We start from the raw sequence: 13,775 nt of genomic DNA on the forward strand, positions 1-13,775 counted from the left end.
CCCCAAAAATATGGTATTATAAAAGTTATAATTTTCATCGTTTTGTAGCCATACTCACTCATATCTCTGTAAAATAAGGACTGTATTCATTTTTCTGAGATTTTTTTCCCCTTTCTTGCAAAAACTAAGATACTGTAGTACTAATAATGTTAATGATCATGTTAATCACAAACATCAGTTAAATAAAATACAGTGTACAAAATGTTTCCATTCATCTTCTTTAACATCATAGTTATGTTTTATAATTTTATAGGTTAAAAATAATATTTATGAATAAAACTATTAATTATTAATTCTTCCCAAAAGATTAACTAATGAATACACTAAAGTATTAAATATATATTTTTTTGTCAAATATGGTAATTGTTTAAAACAATTGATAAAGCTGAAATTAAGGGAGTTTAAATAATTAACAAGTTTAATAAAAAATCAAATGGCCCACTTAAAATAAATCTTTTTTTATAAATTATAATTAGAACCATGATTACTAAACCATATATTTCCAACAATTTTTTTTTTTCGAAGGAAAATATATTTGACTTAATTAGTATTTAAAATAAAAATAATAAACTAAAATATTTATATAAATACATTTTTTGTATATTGTACATCAGAATTATTATATATAAACACATCAGGCAATGAACATTAATTCGAAACCGCCCGGTGATATACTGAAATTTAATTAATTAATTTGAAACGATAAAGATGAGGAAATCTGTGAGAATGAGAAAAAGTCGCCCCAACCGAGACTCGAACTCGGACCGCCTGCTTGATATGCAGATGTCCTAACCATTAGACCACTGGGGCTTTCATGGTATTGTTCAAACTCGATTGGAAAGCGACTCTTTAACATTCTCGGCGTGGTATGGCGGAACAGTACTAGTCCTCAGTTGTACGCACGCGCACCAGAGATCAAATTGATACGCCCTCATCTTTAGCTACACCGGGGGGGGGGGGGGGGGGGCACACTAAACTATTACATGATTATTTATCACATTATTTTATTCTTGATATTTTAATAACTTGCACCCCTTAGTTTTATAGGCTGGCCATCTGCACTTAGGACAGCAATGATTTCCCCCTCTCAGCCATGTAACAATGCAACCATGGTGGTAAACATGTCCACATGGCAACCCACAAACGGTGTCGTTTTGGTGGTACACTTCCAGGCATATGGCACACTCCAAACATGTATTGTAGTTACTGGTAGTACATTCACGTTCTCGATAAACGGTACTTGAACCTTTATCATGTGATCTTGAATTGACATTTTGATTGGAGTCCGTCACTTGATTGACGTCACCATGATTTACTCTGCCTGAAGCTGGCATAACATCGTCATTTTGCGAAAAAGAAACATTCTGATTATCAAGCGAGTTACTACTACAAGAACTATTCAATTTGTTGACATCCGTTCCATTTTCCTCATCAAATGCAACATTTTCCGTTCCTTTCCCACCGCAAAATTTCCACGTTGGTAGGTTTGAAATGTAATCCATTGGAATAACTGGGTGTAACCAAAAACCAGGAACCGCAAGTCGTTCAATTAACATGTCCAATCCTTCTTCCACATGCACTCTATTCAAACGAGGGCCGCGTAAATTTGACGAAGGCCTGATAAGAAACATGTAATAATCTTGAATAACTCTATGTAACCAAGCTGCATTTGATTCTTGCGATACATTCGTCAATCTCTTACGATATTTTTCGATAAACCCAATAACACAACAATATATTAAGAATGTTAACAAAAGAAATGTCGTATAGTGAGAGTACACGAGAAGATCACTACGTATATAACACATAAAATCAGATATCAGAAATTTACGAAGGATTTTGTTGCCGAAATTCCAAACAGGTTTAAGAACGGATAGTTGTAAAGTTCCAAGAAACGGTAACCAAAATGCCAAAAAGCTGAAATTTGATTTTCCAAATGTCCATGAAAAATAAACGAATCGTTTCAATATACCACCTTGTGTTATGAAGAAATCAAAAACACAAAGAATATTCACAGCAAATAAACTCCATATAAATGCATCATTAATTTCCGGAGATAAAGTTTTTAGATACAGAACAAGTTTATCATAAGACATATATTCACCTGCGTGTATTCCGTAACGTACATCACCTTCTGATGTTGCAATTAATATAGATGGAATTCTCGTTTTAATTTTTTTGGAATTTTTAATTTCAGAAAACTGTCTTTTATTTGTTGATATAAATGCAAACTTAATCCTTCCTGTAAATTTTGCACCAAGTGATGAGAAAAATAACGGTGGTTCACTGGCACTCGAAAAATAAGCGATGCGTACTGGAAATTGATTGGGACGATTTCTTGCCATTTCCATCCACGGTTTAGCATTATCAAGATTGTAAAACCTTGTGACCTTTGACATTAAATGTGCGTTTAATCGATCAAGTATGTAGGATGCTGAACTTGGTTTGTAATAGTGGAACATGGTCACATGATCTTTGTACGTCTCGCCCTGAGGCATTGCCAGCAGAACGCTTTGTTCCAACCAGTTTTTCATCAAACAGAAACTGAAAGAAATATAAATTATTTTTCCATAGTATTTTTGTGTAAGGGCGTGTGGCGCAGTGTGATGGACGTTCGACTACTGATCGTGAGATTGAGGTTCAAATCTAATGCTCGTCGCATTGCTTGTATCCTTAGGCAAGATACTTTACTTACGTTTGCCTCTCTCCACCCAGGTGTATAAATAGGAACCCTGTTAGTGTTAGATCAAGACACAACTTTGTGCTGGTTACTAGCTGCATTATGGGAGTATTTTTCCATACGTGTTTGATCAAAAAAATGACTGGGGTAATAATGTTCAGCGGTTAGAGGTTTCACAACATTAGGCGCTATATAAATCCACGATATTATTATTATTTTAAAGTAAAATAGAAAAGTAAAATCTGTATTTTTAATAGAAACTAAAACTTATAATAATAATAATAATAATTTTCTGATAATGATCAAATAAAGATCGAAACGTTGAATCACGGCTTGCTTCACGTTATTGGGATATGTTATTTAAACATAACCAGTGCATCTATTGGTTAAATAAATGTAATATAGTTTTTTTATATAGTGGTATGAAAAACTATGTTTGTACAACTTTTTATGTATTACTGTATATTTCATTGTGTTGTTATTAGTAAAGAGCAGTTATTCAGTTTGGGTTTTTTTTTCTGGCTTCTTATCTATCTTACTTTGTATCCAAACTACAGTTAAATGTTCCTGTTCTTATACCAAATTTGGACACTTTTCTTCTAATTGTTTTCCATGAATTTTTAGAATGCAAGGGTGGACGATCTGGAGGTACAACCTGAAAAATGTAAAAATATTAGTCAAATAAAGGAACATCAGACTAGCATGTGAGAGGCATGGGTTTAGGTCATATTGCTTAAGAAAAGAAAGAACATTTGCTCTCATTGCCTCATCCATCAGATGTAAAGCCGCTGGTCCCATGTATTTATTGCTCTATAAAGAACTTGGTACACTATTCGAAAAGAGCAGGGGATCGTCTCCAGGTGTGCTGATGATTTCTGAGTTGATTTCTTGGACATTAATTTGTTCAATTATCGACATTCGAAAGTTCTTTAATTCTAAAGCTCTGTCTAGACTATCAAACTTTATGTGTCCATATATGGACATGATGTCATATCAATACCATATTTGGGCATATCACTACTATATTTAGGCATATCACTAACATATTTGGTCATATCACTATCATATTTGGGCAATTTACCTGAATCACCCAGACACTGTCTTTCTTGTCCTCTACTTCCTCATAGAAGTGTCCTCTAGACCTGAACAATGTGGTATCATTTTCTTCCAATTCACCATCTTCCTGGATTTCCATCAATTCACCATCATGGACATCACCTACACAATGAAAAATAAAGATGAATAAAATCAAAGTATATTTTCTTGTAGTTTTAAATAGTTATTAATTTTTACCAAAACAAAAGGTTTTCACTTATAAAGAGACATAATAAAAATGTTAAATCTAACCAAAAACCAATTGACAATGAGCTTCCGGTTTCTGGTTTTTCTTTAAATTATGACTTATCGGGTAAATAGTATTTTTGTAAATAAATATTCTTTGACATTAAAATGAAAAAAAATTATTTTCAAATTTTTGTCCAGGGAAACGGCCGAGACAAATATCTTTAAGCATGTATCTACCACACATGTATTTATTAATGCTACATTAATTAGTTTGGAGGGTGAAATGCAAATCTGAATTCTTATGTCCGAAAAAATAAAGTTAAATGTTACATACCTGATTCAGCGATCAAATCCGACAGTTCTTTTTTCTCAACGACCTTCTCATAATTAATGCCCCTCACATCCAGCAGGTTTTTCAGTTTGTTAACGCTGAGCGTCACTGGATCAACAAGTTGAGTAGCTACAAACCCTGCTTCATACCACACTAGTAATTCACAGAGGCGTAGCATGGCTGACATTAGTACCAAATAGAGTAAAAGTAGCAGAATCTTCAGTACCATAGACATCATCGCTACTCACTAGATTCTTCACAGGAATCTGCCACTCTTTTATAGGTACACTTGTCTTGCATATCCTGATGTTCTGAAATAAAATATTTAGTAATTATACTCCTAATTATATACATACTAGTCCACCTACATGTTGAATCTACAATGCAAAAGATAGGTAGGACATTAGCAAGTTAATTTAGGTTCTTTGGGAACAGTCTTTGTTTGACTGAAGAGGCTACCCAGTATAAATAAATAATAAAAATAAATAAATCCGCCACTAATACTAATAAACAAAATTAGTAGACTATACCCTCTCCCTGCCAACAGTAGGCCTACTGCTACAATAAATAGGCCTATCCTACAGTACAGAGTTTAAAGCTAACAACTAGGCCTACTTTGTATTGACTGTTGTAGGTAAGCCCTTACTTATAAATAGAGGCCTAGCCTAGTTAACTAGCGCCCTTGGGCCTTACCACTCAGTCTAGTAATACTTAGCTAAAGAGATATTTTCAGTTTGCTGTCATTTATTAATGTTAGATTAAATAAAAAGAAAAGAATTCAATTAATTATTCACCCTTCTGGTTTTTTAAATCTTGGTTGACACATCAGCGGAAGTAAAAAGAATGACTCCTGACCTCTGTTTTGTAAACAAACAGAAAGGCGCGAAATGGATCAATCCATTTTATTTGTAGGGAGTAAAACAGGAGAATGTACAAATACTGTGGGACTATTTAAGATTTTGTGATGATAATCAATTATATGACGGTAAGAAAGATAATCGATTTCTGAAATAAGTATGTGCCATACAAAAGAACTAGTGTATTAAATGTTAAAACACCGTTTAAAATGTTTTGAAATGATCATGATTATGATAATAAACTCGTTTGTGATTAAGAACAATTAAACTTTACATAACAACATTGACGAACATATTAGCTTGAATCACTTTGCATTTTATTTAGTGCTGTTACATTGTGGCCATGATAATATAATGTGCAATCCTTTAGAAAAATTGTAGCTCTAAATCATAACTCAAATTCATTAATAAATCTAATAAAAAATATGTATTCTATGTAACTTTCTTTTTTTAAAAAATGTATAAATCCATACATTTAAGTTGCCTTAATTCCAAATACGGTATCTCTCTTCTTCTGGATGCAGCATCTACATTTTTAAAAATCAATTGCAATGTTCTTTTTTAAAATAGTTTATAGTCAGTTAGGTCAGCCATAATTAATATACAATATACATTAATGATAATACAGGTAATGACTCCTCCACATTTAATTAAAACTATTTGAGATTTATATGGTAGTAGATTGATATCTATGCATTTAGGAATATAAGCTGGCCAACGACACTTTGGGCAAATGTGGTTAAGCTCCAACCAAGGTTTAATGCACTCTTTATGGTGAATATGATTGCATGGTAACTTGGAACAAACTTGCTGACTGAATAGATCAAGACATATGCAACATTGGTCACCATTAATATCATTCTCATCGTCATCGAGCAACTCGTCAAATTCCCCAGTTGGTAGTCTACCAATATAATCTGGTGAAAGAAATCTTAACCATCCCATCATTGCCCAAAACTTATGTCGCAAATATTCTGGACGATGGTATTCATTTCGTGACTTTCCAAGCAAGAGAAGATAAAAATCTTCAGAAATTTTGTTTACCCAGTGCTGGTTTGATTCTAGCGAAACAGAATCAGATCTTGTAAGGTACAACGTAATGCCAATTGTAGAACAAATGATTAAAAATGGTACTAACAGAGAAACAGGATTCTGTGAGTACATGAGAAGATCATTACGTATGTACCACATGAAGTAGGAAAGAAGTTTGGCAGGATTAGAAAGAGAAAATAAAATATTAACTATAATAGATAATATAACATACTTTACACTTGTTAATGTTAAAAAAAACAAGCGTCTGAAAATACCACCTCGTGTTAAACAGAACTCTAAAAGGCAAAGACTGTTATAAAGCAAAAACTCACCACGATAAAAAACATCAGGGTTTAAAGTTTGTATGTAAAAATATAAGTTCCTATATTCTAAAAATTCTCCATGTTGGTTACCATATTGTAATTGACCTTCTGGGGTTAGAATTACTATAGAAGGCACTTTTACAGATTGGGAACTTTTTGGAAACCAAAATCTCCTTTTTGGGGTTGATATGAATGCAAACTGATGCATTCCTGAAAACATATTAGCAAGCCTTGTAAAAAAAAGGGGTGGGGTTTCAGCTTTTGAGAAGTAGGCAACTTTAATTTGCAAATCATAATTTTTTTCATTTGCCTTGTCCATCCCTTGCTGAACAGTTTGGAAATCATTCTTTTTTTTGTTTGCCTTGTCCATCCATTGCCAAACAGATTTAGGATTGTAAAATCTTGTCACCTTTGGTTTTAAATGATTGTTTATTCTCCCAAATATGTACTCTGGTGAGTGTGATTCATAGATGTATTTTTCAGATTGAGAAATAACGAGTAAAATACTTGGTTTGTTCCATTGCTTTGAGTCACATAACCTGAGAAATAAACAAAATAGTATATTTCAATATTTATTATTCAAATTAGTCAAATTTGTCTTGATTTGTACATATTTGTTGTCCCTAACAGGACTAGGTTTAAGGCCAATTTACACAGACGACTGATAACGATAAACGGAAAACCGCATAGCTTGTCCCACATAGAATCTAGCCTGAGTGGAAACCTCCCATTTTGTGTAAATGGTCAAAAGAAATAACAGATTCTATATTTTTATTACTGTTACGAGTTACCGCTCGTCTGTGTAAATTGCCTTTACTTTACATCCGTCCGCAATCAATCGCCTACTCCATAAATAAAGACCTAACTTTTTCCGCAGGCCAGCTCTCGCTAGATGTTTGGTGTTTCGCCTTTGGAACTGAAGACCTGAGTTCGCGTTTGGTGATAAAAAAACAAAAGTCATCTACTGAGACTTGAACTCACAAAGATTAGTCCACATCATCACGAGACAACTTTTTACCTGCTGCGCCACGTAACTTGCTTGAAGAAATTAATCAACTAAACTATTTAAACTATGCATACATAGCGCCCTCATTTGTTATTTGCCCCCTATAGATGTGACGAAAAAGACCGTTTGTGATTGGTCAATACTCAAGGTAGTAACCTGGTAGGCCTACGCATGGTGCGCTGAACATCCGGTGATTCGGCTTGAAGAAATATTATTCGGCCTACCTGATAATAATAATGTAGGCTTATTGATGAAAATTCTTCTGTTATTATTTAAACGACCTAGGCCTATAGGTGAATATTTTATTTCCAAGGAATCATTAATTATTAATATCTGTATATTATTCTTCGCAAGGTAAAGTGAATGCAACACCTAACTATAGTATAGGCAGGGTTATTACATAAAGGAGGCCTAGCTACCCGACCCCGTAGATATTCTACTTGTTGCTATATAATATAACATATATCGCCTTTATATCGGTAAAATATAAGATTTGACATCCACTCGGGAATGATATTATGCTCTCGAGAATTATATTTCCCTCAGCTAGCCCTGTGGGAAATATATATTCCCTCGAGGCTAGGAAAATATCATTCCCTCGGGGATGTCAAATCTAATATATTACCTCTAAGCAGGCAATATCTGTATAATATAATTCACTTACTGTTTATTTGTAGTGCAATTGACAGTTGCTGTATTTATATGAAAGTAGTTGGCCTTTCTTTCAATTTTTTCCCATTGCCTTTTAGTCATTAAATTTTGCGTTCCACTAGGAACAATCTGAAAAATATTTCAACCCTAATCATTCCAATATTTCATTACTCCAAATGACCCAAGATGTTCTTTATAAACTTTTTCAATAAAACATAACAAAATTATTATTTTGAACTCAAAAAGCATCTGGCATCTGCTGGTTTAGCATCATTGGAAGATTCAATATGAATAAAAAAATAGTTTATTCAGTAGATATGAAGCAGTCTGCTTTAGTTAGTCATCTTTTCACAAAATGATATTGAATAGACTTCAACGTACCTGAATGACCCATACACCATTTGCTATCCTATTATTAAAGTGTACACTGGATCTAAACGTTTTTGAGTGACTGTTTGTATCAGGTGCGTACAGCGCTCCTTCAAGAACTTCACCTGTAAAATTTGTGCTTCATTAATTAAATAATTAAATTTGTATCGTGGATAGCCTCTTTCAAGTGCTTAAAGCTCCTTCTACACTCTACAAAAAAAGTGTGATGTGCCCAAATATGGTAGTGATATGCTTAAATATGGTAGTGATATGACATCATAATCATGTCCATATATGGGCACGTCACATTTTTTGTCCCATAAAGTTTGATAGTGTAGACAAAGCTTAAGTACTTAAGATGATTTGGCAATACCATTCCACATTTACATTTGTAAGATTCAGAACTTTAAAATGTTACAATAGTATTCAAAAGATATAGAATTGTTATTATGACAAAATCTGTAAATTTCCAGCTATGTCACAACCTAATACATTTTAAAAACCAGTTTTCACATCTTTAAAATGTCATTGTTAACTGACAGGCCTACCTGATTGGTCAACTAAGTTTGCAAGGTCAATCTTCGTAACAACATTGTCGTAGTCTACACCTGTCCTATCTAAAATCTTCTTCAACTGTGTGGTGTTTAACAGAGTCGGATCCATGACATCGGAAGACCAGAATTTCGTTTTCCGTAACACGAAACTGAGCAAAAGCATAAAGACTCCTATAAATAACACTTTTGCGATGAATAAGCATATTTCTTTAGCCAAAAACTTTGTGATTTCCTTTTTAATAGCTGAAGAAAATAAAATATAATTTAATTACAACCATAAAGTATAGATATTTCTAATTTTTAAAAAAAACAACAAATGAGTAAAAGTATTTCGCTTTTACTATGCTAATCATAATATGAATAAGTTTTATCTTAATCTTGTATGTACTTCTAGTATTCCAGTAGATATAGCAGCAGGGAGTGGTGTATGCGCATACTCTTGTTGAACAAAAATGATGGGAGAAAATGAATGCAATAATGCTGCAATTTTAAAGACCCAGTATTGTCAGAAAGCACTTCCTGATAAACATTCTAAATGTTTAGAACCTACAGGGGTCCTATATGCCCCGCCCCGCCCTGCCACAGACCACATCCCTCCCCTCTCCAACCAAATGGTGGAGTTTCACAAATTTCAAATCTCTCAGGTTAGTAACTTTGAGATGGCGATTTTGATTGATATTGGTAAAAAGTTAATTATTTTGGCACACATGATCATCAACATATACTGGTGATTATCGTAAAAGAATACCTACATAAAAACAACTTCAGACTTGGGAAAGTGTACAACTGTATAATGTTGCAAATGTTAGGCGTGGCACAGACTGCATGATACATTTTCATTACATTGTCAATACCAAGATAAAAAAATACATATTTGCATAAAATAAAGGATGTTGCTCAGAGAACTAAGATAACATCCCTGCATCTCTCTTCTAACAGAATGGCTATTTTTACTGCAGTTTCAAGATGGTGAAATACAAAATGGCTGACCAGGAAGTCAAGATCAAAAGTGTAATGAATGAACATTTGTTACTATTTCTACATCTAAAAAATGACAAAAATTATAGTACTTACACATTTCTGAATTCTTAGTCCCTTACGGTGTGATTCTGCAAATAAAATTAGTAAAATCAAGATAGCTCATGTTAACACTGTTAAATAAAATATCAGTATTTCTTTATACATAAATATGCATATTTACAGTAATTAGTCGGATGAATAATAATAATAATCTAGCCTCTATTGTATTGATTACAATTGCTTCAATTACTATTACTTGCCTTGATTCCTAAATTCAATGCTAATCAAACAGTTATAAAATTCTATTCTCAATATAAGTTGGTATGTAAAGCAACACAATAGTACTATACCGAACTAATATGTTGAAATGGCTGACATTCGATACGACCTGTTCAATACCAGAAATTTTCATTGCGGGATATTATTGTATTTGACCAATGAAATACAAGAATTACCTTCAATGCAAGAGTTCAACGTAGCTTAGCCAATAAAACAAAATATTAAAGCACATTGCGGGGAAAAAAAACAGAAGACATTGGTTTTCTAGACAAAGCCAATGAAAAATAAGAACTTCTATTTTTGGCTTGTTACCAGACAAAACCTAAAAGAATTTTTAAAACAAGATTGTTAATATAAATGAAATAATTTAGGATACAAGAGTAGGCTATGTATGTCTCTATACAGCACATATATATATATAAATAAATTATCTAGAACGTGATAATACCTAACATGAAACATTATTTTAAAAGAACAAATATTTTCAGGGCTTTTCAGCAACTGGGACGGCGCGTAATGACACAAGCATGAAGAATTTGAGCAATCACGACACGATGGATAATCCAAACTGTCGCTTGTGATTGGTCGCGCTTGCATTGTGCGTATGTTGGTGCGTTTCATAAAAGTGGGTGTTAAGCATTAGTGTCCAACCTATCCCATCCTACATCGAGTAGTGTCAACTTGCGGATGTCCGAGTCATCCACCCTTATAAATGCTAACTTTGTTCCCTAACTTTTCCTACCACCACTATAATGATTTGTTTTACACTGTTGCAGTTGAAAAGAAATAAAACAACATATTTTTTTGCTATTTACAAAATATACATTTAATAAGAAAAAAGGCTATAATTCTATGAAAATTATTTACAGAATAACTGAATTTGACAACATGAGTAAATTTAATTATTAATTTTAAAATCATGTTAATTTTTTTTATTTTCTTTAAAAATTTAAAGTATTTTTATTGACATGCCAAATTATTTACGTTATATTTACAAAATATAATATACATCTATTTTATGGATGGCAAGTACATGCAGTTTAGGTCTATTTACAACAAAATAATTATTTAAAGCTAATATATAATTCTAACACAATAAAACTTTATAATATAAAAATGAAAGCTTTGTTTTTTATTTATCGATTTGACTGTTAAAGCTCAGGTACAGGCATGAATTTTAAACATAATATCTGCTTAATTGTACATAAATCAATCATTTGTAATAGAAATCAAGATGAAAAAACATTAATTTCCCTTTAAATGGTCAAATACAAAATTTGGCAAAATTCTGCTATAAAAACCAGGAAGACTTTTTTTCAGTATAACATGTCTGGTGACTCCCTAGAAGGTGAAAAAAAGATGGTGGATATAAGGTGGATAATTTTTGTTATAGCATGAAAATAAAACTCTGAAGTTGAATAAAAATACCAGAAACGTAAAATTCAAGTTATATTACCTATATTTAGTCATCTGATTTTTTATCACACTGTTTATTTTTCATAGTTTTTTAAAAATGCCTCTCTATTTACAACATTTGTGTACAAAAGAATATAGATTTTGCTGTGTAATTTCAACTATCCCCCCACTGATGAGAAAATGCTTATTTTCAAAAAGCTTGTGTAACACAAATAAAATCCCAAAACTTATGAAACATAGGGGAAACTATAGATGTATGATCAATAGAAATGTTTTGCCCGCACCTGGCCTTTAAAAACATTCAAAAAAATGAATTACTTTCACTAATATATAAGCACCATTCTAGAAACATTGACGTAGAAACTTACAAAATTGACGTAGACACTTACAAAAAAACCATAAACTTAAGTGAATTAATGACCCCAAAAAGGCTTTCCCAACATTCAAGATTCAAGATTCAAGAAATTTTATTTGTCCATAAAAATGGAAATTCACTTTGCTTGGTAGATTAAAACAACAGTATTGCAACATTTTCCTAATCTTGCTATAATAGACATTTTGTTAAAATTAGCACCTCATTTGTGTTATAAATAGAATATATACTTAATTTAGGCTATGTGTAGGTCAATGAGAAAAAAAATACCAAAAAGACAAATTGAAAATTGGTTTTCTTAAACAAACAAAAACACTAAAATATTAAAACCAAGCACCTTGCATGTATTTAGCACGAACACTTACAGGCTCTTAAATAACTAATAACAAAGTCGTCCATACAACTACTAAATTCAACTGTTTTCTATAACATTTTATATTTACTTAATTGCAAAAGTACCAGGTTTGTATAACTGCAAATAATAATAACTCGTCACTAGGATGAACTTTTATTTATAAACCATCCAATTTGGTATACTATACTAATGTATTTCCAACTTAAAGTTGATAAAAAGAGCGTCGGCTTACATAAAAAAATTAATTACAACATGTCAAAAACACATGACAGCTTAGAATTCACTGCCAAAATAAAAATTATGGACAACAATTCGTTGTGTGTTAAGAAAATGTACTATTGTATAATATTCAGCTTTTAAACATAAAATAAATGACTAAATGTTGGATACAAATAGACCACTGTTGACAATCAGATGGTTTTGGCTTTTTAGCAACGCATTGTTCAAAACAAAAAAGAAATAAAGTAAGGTACTACAATTACAGAATAGGAGCAAAGAGAATCATATTCAGAGGGTTATAAAGATTGGCTAGCATCAATTTGTATTGACTAGCATACTGTATACCGATAAAACAAGATATTAAGTACTCGATTGGGAGGACAAGGAGGGTAAAGAATTGCAAGCATCACTTTGACTAAGCATATTGTAGCAACAGTTAAAACAAGATATTAAGTACTAAATAGATTGGGAGGACAAGGAGGGGTAAAGAATTGCAAGCATCACTTTGACTAAGCATATTGTAGCGACAGTTAAAACAAGATATTAAGTACTCAACTAGATTGGGAGGACAAGGAGGGGTAAAGAATTGCAAGCATCACTTTGACTAAGCATATTGTAGCGACAGTTAAAACAAGATATTAAGTACTAAATAGATTGGGAGGACATCGAGGGGTAAAGAATTGCAAGCATCACTTTGACTAAGCATATTGTAGCAACAGTTAAAACAAGATATTAAGTACTAAATAGATTGGGAGGACAAGGAGGGGTAAAGAATTGCAAGCATCACTTTGACTAAGCATATTGTAGCAACAGTTAAAACAAGATATTAAGTACTAAATAGATTGGGAGGACATCGAGGGGTAAAGAATTGCAAGCATCACTTTGACTAAGCATATTGTAGCAACAGTTAAAACAAGATATTAAGTACTCGATTGGGAGGACAAGGAGGGGTAAAGAATTGCAAGCATCACTTTGACTAAGCATATTGTAGCGACAGTTAAAACAAGATATTAAGTACTCAACTAG

At 32.5% G+C, this 13,775-nt stretch overlaps 2 protein-coding genes across 2 annotated transcripts; both read right to left on the reverse strand.

The window, feature by feature from the left end:
- Window positions 1-17: 17 nt before the first annotated feature.
- LOC140046453 (E3 ubiquitin-protein ligase RNF103-like) lies at window positions 18-5,189 on the reverse strand. The gene is made up of 5 exons (XM_072091102.1): window positions 5,090-5,189; window positions 4,299-4,606; window positions 3,762-3,898; window positions 3,220-3,335; window positions 18-2,544 (listed from the first exon to the last, which is right to left on the reverse strand). Exons 2-5 carry the CDS (start codon window positions 4,531-4,533, stop codon window positions 1,005-1,007), a joined length of 2,028 nt encoding a protein of 675 aa, XP_071947203.1. The 5' UTR covers window positions 4,534-4,606; window positions 5,090-5,189; the 3' UTR covers window positions 18-1,004.
- Window positions 5,190-5,324: 135 nt separating this feature from the next.
- On the reverse strand, window positions 5,325-10,177 carry LOC140047938 (E3 ubiquitin-protein ligase RNF103-like). The gene is made up of 5 exons (XM_072092968.1): window positions 10,162-10,177; window positions 9,082-9,330; window positions 8,546-8,658; window positions 8,178-8,293; window positions 5,325-7,046 (listed from the first exon to the last, which is right to left on the reverse strand). The coding sequence occupies exons 1-5, from the start codon at window positions 10,163-10,165 to the stop codon at window positions 5,714-5,716; spliced, it is 1,815 nt and encodes a 604-aa protein (XP_071949069.1). The 5' UTR covers window positions 10,166-10,177; the 3' UTR covers window positions 5,325-5,713.
- Between the last annotated feature and the right edge of the window lie 3,598 nt (window positions 10,178-13,775).

Source organism: Antedon mediterranea, chromosome 4, assembly GCF_964355755.1.
Source record: "Antedon mediterranea chromosome 4, ecAntMedi1.1, whole genome shotgun sequence".
Taxonomy (NCBI): domain Eukaryota; kingdom Metazoa; phylum Echinodermata; class Crinoidea; order Comatulida; family Antedonidae; genus Antedon; species Antedon mediterranea.

Coding starts and splice junctions, on each gene's coding strand:
- LOC140046453 (XM_072091102.1), bottom strand. CDS start 4,533: ATGATGTCTATGGTACTGAAGATTCTGCTACTTTTACTCTATTTGGTA. Junction 3,899..4,298: donor GGATTTGATCGCTGAATCAG/GTATGTAACATT, acceptor TTCATTGTGTAG/GTGATGTCCATGATGGTGAA. Junction 2,545..3,219: donor AACTGTAGTTTGGATACAAA/GTAAGATAGATA, acceptor TATTTCTTTCAG/TTTCTGTTTGATGAAAAACT.
- LOC140047938 (XM_072092968.1), bottom strand. Junction 8,659..9,081: donor AAACTTAGTTGACCAATCAG/GTAGGCCTGTCA, acceptor CAAATTTTACAG/GTGAAGTTCTTGAAGGAGCG. Junction 7,047..8,177: donor AATTGCACTACAAATAAACA/GTAAGTGAATTA, acceptor TTTATTTCTCAG/GTTATGTGACTCAAAGCAAT.